Below are 7,311 nucleotides of genomic sequence, written 5' to 3'. Positions count from 1 at the left end.
AATATACAGTTATAGATTCTAATTAGTGCTATGAAGAAAAAAATTGGGTGCCGTGAAATAAGAAATGATAGGGATGCCTCTATTTTAGATGGGGCTGTCTTCCTCTTTTTAAGAGAGCAGGCACGTGAGGTTCTGATGCCAGCTAGCTTATGGCAATCACGCGCGAGCCTCCTAAGTAGAGACCTTTGTCCTGTAGCGCCCTTCTGTCTCGGCATCCTTCCTTTAGAGCCTGACATATGCGCCGGCGCATTGACTGTTGCTATGGAGACAGTGTCCGGCGCATGCGCAAATGTCTCCAAGATGGCGGCGATAGCAGCTGCACGAGCGGTTCCTGTGGGCCCTGGGCTTCGGGGCTTGCAACGGACACTACCTCTGGTAGTGATTCTCGGGGCTACCGGCACTGGCAAGTCCACCCTGGCATTGCAGCTAGGCCAGCAGCTTGGTGGAGAGATCGTCAGCGCTGACTCCATGCAGGTATGGTAGTGCGTCTGGCCCCGGGTCTGGGAACGCTGAGGGCCGCGCGCAGGCCTTTGGAGGAGTGGACGTCCTGTCGCGTGGCGGTAGTGGGTGAACTTGAGGCTTGTGTGCCATAGGGGCTAGATGAAGGGAAACCATACTTACTAGGTGTCAACCGTATGCCGACACAATTACGACACTGCAGTGTGATACAGACTATGATCATCTCTCCATTTACAGATGAGGGTGTTGGGGGGAGGTGAAACGACTTGCTCCGTGTCACACAGCAAATAAATGGAGGAAATGATATGGAACCTACAAGGTTGACATATGGGCGTGCAATGAATATCTTTTTAAATTAAAATTATTGAAGAGCTTTTGCTGTAATTCTAACTTTAACCTAGTGAGACCAGGAAAAATTAGATGCCACCTGTGAGCTTCTTCTGGCATGATGGAATACAGCAAGCAGGACACCTGGATTCGAGTATAGAATCTGCATTGGCCATATGACTTCTGATTACCAATGCCCTTTATTTGGACCTTATAGTGTAGAGGAAATGTCATCCACTTCACAGTGGGAAAATGTTTAGTAAATGAGATCATGAATGTTTGAATGAAGAACCGGATGGTCTGCCCAGAAGAAGGCCACATATGTGGTAAAGCTGAAGTTCTCAACCCTGTTGGCTGAACGACTTGAGGGGTCTTTCCCTCTTCTTTCAGTTGGGAGGGGTATCTTATTCATCTCAGGTGGGAGCATTTGTGCTTGATTGAAAGTGGGTGACATTTGGATGAATCTAGTGGAGCAATTACAACAATTGTTTATTCAAGAGAATTTACAGTTCTGCATATTCACAGTAATTGAGATGTTGAACATGAAGTGCCTGTCACTCAACCTAGCCTCCAATGAGTACTTAACAGGAAGGGCAATTCTTTTTCCCACTTCACTCTATAAGCCCTTTAGCATGAATTCTACCTTATTAGCTCATTTGGGGGTGACAAGACCATCAGCACACACGAAATGAAAGGATAATTCAAAAGGTTTGCATTTGGCTTTGTGCCAGCTTTGGGAGACAGAATTTAGCTAAAATTCCAGCTCTGTCTTTTCCAAGATATGCAATTTTAACTAACTTCTGTGTGCCTTTGTTTCTTCTATAAAGTAGGAAAATAGTAACAACATTATTGTGATGATTAAATGAGATAAAGTATGTGAAGCACTTAATACACTATATGGTATGAAGTAAGAGTTAAAAATATAGTAGCTACTGCTTTCTGCAAGATCAGAGACAAAGCCATAATCTCTGTACTTAAGGAGTCATGTATATATAGATTAGACATCTGTATATATACATGAAATATGGTTAGAGCTAGTAAGTGTTTGAACAGAGACATTTATGGTGCTTTGCAAGGTGGACAGGATCGGGGGAAGTGAGACTGAAGTACTAGATTTGATGATAAACTATTAAATATTATCAAACTCATGAGAAGGAGAAGGTTGAAATCATTGAAGGTTGTCATAGTCATGGAATACTCTCTAAAAATGGGCTTGAGAAATAGGTCAGGTTTGGATAGGTAAGAAAGAAGAAAAGACACATCAAAGGAAGGAACACAAGAGTTAAAAGGTGAGGGCTGGCACTAGGGATATAGCTCAGTTGGTAGAGTGCTTTGCCTCACATGCCCAAGCCCCTTGGTTCAATCCCCAGCCCCCCCCCCAAAAAAAAGAAAAAAAAGATGAGGGCTGGGGGTAGAGTGCTTGCCGTGCACATGTGAGGCACTAGGCTCAATACTCAGCACTACATAAAAATAAATAAATAAAATGAAGGTATGGTGTCATCTACAACTAAAAAAAAAAAGGAAAGAAAAAAGTTAAAAGATGAAATGGTCAAAGAATATATAGTAAAGAGACTGTTAAATAGCTTGGTATCATAGATATTATGGTGTGAGATGAGTTACATGATGAAGGCAGTATGTAAGGAGCATGCATTTGTGAGCAAAATATGTATTAAATTGGACTTGGGAATGGGTGGGAGAGACATACAAAAAAACCCGAAGAATGGTATTAATAATAGATCTAAGACCTAATACTTTTTTTTTTTTTTTTGTACTGGGGTTTGAACTCAGGGGTTCTCAACCACTGAACCACATCCCCTGTCCTATCTTGTATTTTATTTAAGGACAGAGTCTCACTGAGTTGCTTAGCACCTCGCTGTTGCTAAAGCTGGCTTTGAACTCGAGATCCTCCTGACTGAGCCTTCTGAGCTGCTGGGATTACAGGCCTGGCTCTATGACCTGATAATTTGGAGACTTGATTAATATGGACTTTAGTAAGATGGAGTTACACAAATGATATCTAAGGACCATTCCAATTCTTCCATTCTATAATTTCTATATTCTGAGTTGGTATGGTGTTAATAGGGATGGAGGAGAAAAGAAAGATGTAATATTTTGAAGGTAATATCATGTTATTATTTTACTGATATCAGTTGGTCATTGATTGAGGAAGGACGAGAAAAATGGGTACAATGTAGTTCAGGATTCATGGGAGAATGGTGAACTTGGAGATCAGGAAGATTTTGCATCTAAGGGGAAGTCTAGTTAGTGGATGTTTGGAAAATGCTCTAGACAAAAACCCACTTCAGGACTCTTGCACTTGTTATCTCTGCCTGATGGAACCTCTGTTCTTACATAACAGTGTGGCTTGTGCCTGCTTTTCTGTCTTTTCTTAGATGTTACCCTTCCTATACCACCAGAATTCCCAGTCAAAAGTATTCTCACCAGGTGCTGTGGCACTTGCCTGTAATTCCAGCAATTTAGGAGGCAGAGACAGGAGGACTGCAAGTTTGAGACCAGCCTCAGCAATTTAGTAAGGCCCTAAGCAACTTAGCAAGACCCTGGCTCAAAACAGAAAAATGAAAAGGACTAGGGCTGTGGTTCAGTAGTCAAGTGGTTCAATCCCTGGTACCAAAAAGGGGGAAAAGTGTTCTTAACAAATCAGCTTAATTTTACATCTATTTTATTTTATTTTGGTACTGGGGATTGAACCAAGGGACTTTCTACCTTTGAGTAGTATCCCTAGCCCTTTGTATTTTATTTATTTATTTTTGCAGTACTAGGAATTGAACCCAGGGGCATGCTACCATTGAGATATCTATGTATTTATATATCTCTATCTATATATGTCCCTAACCCCTTTTGTTTTTTATTTTGAGACAGGATCTTGCTAAGTTGTTGAGACTGACCTCAAGCTTGTGATCCTCATGCCTCAGACTCCTGAGTAGTTAGGACTATAGGCATGTGCTATTGTGGCCAGCTTTACATCTATTTTTAAGTAATTTATTGGGTTCTGGTAATGAGGGTTGCGTATAACTCTGTAATAGCTATTGCATACTCAGAATGTTTCTTTACTCAAAGCTGTGTGCCTAAGGGTAAAGTTGCAGAGGCCTTGCTCACAGTAGAATAGGCTGGTTGGTGGAATACTTTATGCCTCACGTAGTGCTGATGATATGGTAGATCTTTAATATTTGGTGAAATATTTTATTAAAAGGGTACATTTTATAATTTTAATACATTCAAGTTCTTTCTGTGGTTGTAACTGGAATATGAGAGTTAAATTTCTTTCATCCTTCGGATGCTATGAGGATTAATTAATATATGAAAAACAATGAAGACTATTGAACTTTCTGAACTGTTTATAGATTGTGTTTAATTTTGATTATACCTTGGATATTCATAATATTTTCTCTTGATCCCTATTAAAAATTTTTGCTTTTATTTTTACTTTTAAGTTGAAATAATGAAATAAATTATCCATGTGCCATTCTTTGTGGGTATGCACAATTCTTCATTTCTGTCTTTGCTCACCATCCTGCCCCTGTTAGAGTAGTGCTGCCCTGCTTGTTTTTTAGCCAATGAAATTATATGCTGCTTTTCAGTGACTTCAGGTTCATATGGAATATATTTGGCAAATGTGAACAAAATGCCATTCTGTGTGTGTGTGTGTGTGTGTGTGTGTGTGTGTGTGTGTGTTTAAAGGGCAAGCCATGTGAGACATAAAGTGTCTAAATTACATGGACTACTGTTCAGTGAGCAAGGCCTCTAGCAACTTTTTCTTGATGATATACAACTAATGCTAGGCAAGTGCTCTATCACAGAGCTATATAACCCAGCCTGAAAAATGACATTCTTTTTTTTTTTTTTTTTTTACTTCTTCTTCTTTTTTCCAAGGCCTTGCCCATGATAGGCAAGTGCTTTACCATTGAGCCACATCTCCAGTCCTTTTTATTTTTTATTTTGAGACAGAGTTTGGCTGAGTTGCTAAGGCTAGCCTTAAATTTACCATCCTCCTACCTTAGCATCCCAGGTAGCTGGGATTATAGGCGTGTGCTGCAATGACTGGCTAATATTTACATTTTAGTATCCCTTTCAACATGCTGCCCAGACTTTTATATTCAGAAGTGTCTCAGTGAGGAAAAACAAAAAAATTGTAAAACGCTGCCCTAAATTTTCAATTGTCTTGCATCTCATACCTTCATCCCTTTGTCCTACCTTGACTGTAGGGTCATTCCAAGGCAACCCCCTACAGCTCATTTTCTTTCCAGGGAGAGTGCTTGGCATATGTATGTCCAGAACAGATATTTATTTGTACATTCATGTTCATGGCAGCATTATTCACAGTAGCCAAAAGATGGAGGCAATTCATGCTTCTACCAAAGATGTATAAATAAAATGTGGTGCATACATTTAAGAAAATATTATTTTCCCATTTTATTTTCAGTGTGCTTAAGCATAATGTTTCAAGTGAGTTTCTTGTAGATGATAATGGTTAGGTCATGTTCTACCCATTATTGTCTTTTAATTGTATATTAAGAACATTCATAGTAATGTAATTATTCTGTGTTTGGGCTTAGGTCTGCCATTTTATTCATTTTTCTGTTCTCTTTATTTCTGTATTTTTTACATCCCTGAAAATTAAACATATTTTTATAGTTTATATTAATTCCTCTTGATTTTGAGGGTAGGTTACTAGGGATTGAACTCAGGGGCACTCGACCACTGAACCACATCCCTAGCCTTATTTTGTATTTTATTTAGAGACAGCGTCTCACTGAGTTGCTTAGTGCCTTGCTTCTGCTGAGGCTGGCTTTGAACTCCTGTCTCAGCTTCCTGAAACAATGGGATTACAGGGATTTGCCACTGCACCTGGCTCTTTATAAAGCCTTTTAATGACCCCTCTAGGTAGTATAACTGTCATAGTTTGGTATCATGTTTTTTTACTAGTTTGAGTGAAGTGTGGAAACTTTACTTCCATATGTGGTTCTTAGCTACCCTTGTTTATAAGATGATTGCCCTAAATATTTCTTCTATATACATTTAGAATTATAGTAGGCAATAGTTTAAATTTTGGCTCTCAAAAACAATTTAGAAAAACTCAAGGGGAGGAAAAGAAGACTATTATAATTATCCACTTACAAAGCCAAGAATGGGAATTTATTTTTTATTTTTTCTGCTCTGGGGATTGACCCCTGGGTCTCAGGCATGGTAGTCAACTGCTCTATCACTGAGCTACATTCCCAGCATCAAGATCAGGGATTTAAAAAATTAGAAGTGAAATCATTTTTACATAGGAGATGCTACAGAAAATCAAACAATAATCTGCCTAATTAAGATTAACGCAACAGTTAAAAAGGTCTAATGGGGCATGGTGCCACAGGCCTGTAATTCTAGCAATGTGGGAGGCTGAGGCAGGAGGATCACAAATTCAAGGCCAACCTCAGGAGCTTAGTTGAACTCAATCTGCAGCACCACAAAAACAGATAAACAAATGAACAAACACATACACAAAAAACCTGAGCAAAACTAAAATCAAAACACAGAAAGATCTACTTTTCACATTAAGCAAAAGGCAAGAGGAAAGTGGACAGTGTGCATGTGCATAGGACTCCACCAGGAAAGGTGGTCTGGAGGGAAAAACTTCAGAAAATTTTATTGAACTTTGAAAATTACGGAAATTGGATTAATGGTACAATGTGGATATACCATGAAAATATTCTACATGAAATACACCAGTCACAAGAGGACAAATATTCTATGAATGCAGTGAAAAGTACTTGCTTTTGTAAACACTGAATAAGTAGGTGCTTTAGGTATTGAAGTAGCTTTATGAGGTAAAACCATAATACAGTGGTTAAGGGTCTAGAGCAGTAATTTTGTCTTGGAGCCAGAAATACAGTGACTTGTATCTATAGCTACCTAGCTTCTGAAGGTCCTGCCTTGCCTCTGGCTTCTTACTATTCTGCATGTAATTTGTGGAATGGAGTGTCAGAATTGCTTTCTGAGGAATTACACGATTAGGAACTCCTGTTGGGTTCTACTGTGGATTTCTCCACAGCCAAACTGACAAGTGAGACACCTTTGTGCTTAATTTTCTGTTTTTTTCAAACCCTGGTTGTTTTGCAAATTATAGGAACATGACTATTCTCATTCAGTAGTGAGAGTTTGAATTCAAGTAGAGACTGGTAATATAATCCCTGTTTTCCAGGATGGAAAAACTGAGGTACAGAAAGATTAAAGAGCTGACTAGAGATCATACTGTAAAAGACTCGCACACCTGGGAATTGGATCTGGGTCTTCTAACTCATTTGTAGAGTCTGATATATTGCAGAAAGATGATACTGAAGGTCTTCTTTTCAGTCTGAGTCATCTCCTTGGCATGTAAATTCAAGGTACAATGCTTTGCCTTCAGTGACTGGATGAAACATTGTACTGAGAAACTTGAAGGCACTTGCCAAACATGTACAGTGACTGCCTGGAAATACAGACTACCGACTATATGCTGAGAGAAAATAAACAAAGTGTTCC

The 7,311-nt window shown here is 39.2% G+C and overlaps 1 protein-coding gene across 6 annotated transcripts in view; it reads left to right on the top strand.

The window, feature by feature from the left end:
* The first annotated feature begins 268 nt into the window (after positions 1-268).
* Trit1 (tRNA isopentenyltransferase 1) overlaps positions 269-7,311 on the top strand; it is a 50,787-nt gene continuing 43,744 nt past the window's right edge. For all 6 annotated transcript variants that reach the window (XM_040288442.2, XM_040288441.2, XM_078026001.1 and 3 more), the window contains exon 1: positions 269-474. In XM_040288442.2, coding sequence (XP_040144376.1) covers positions 301-474 — 174 coding nt within the window. In that variant the 5' untranslated portion in view covers positions 269-300. The remainder of the gene's footprint in view (positions 475-7,311) is intronic.

The sequence above is a fragment of the Ictidomys tridecemlineatus genome, chromosome 11, assembly GCF_052094955.1.
Source record: "Ictidomys tridecemlineatus isolate mIctTri1 chromosome 11, mIctTri1.hap1, whole genome shotgun sequence".
NCBI lineage: Eukaryota > Metazoa > Chordata > Mammalia > Rodentia > Sciuridae > Ictidomys > Ictidomys tridecemlineatus.
The sequence above is the reverse complement of the archived record's forward strand: the minus strand, read 5'-3'. Positions and strand labels throughout refer to the sequence as shown.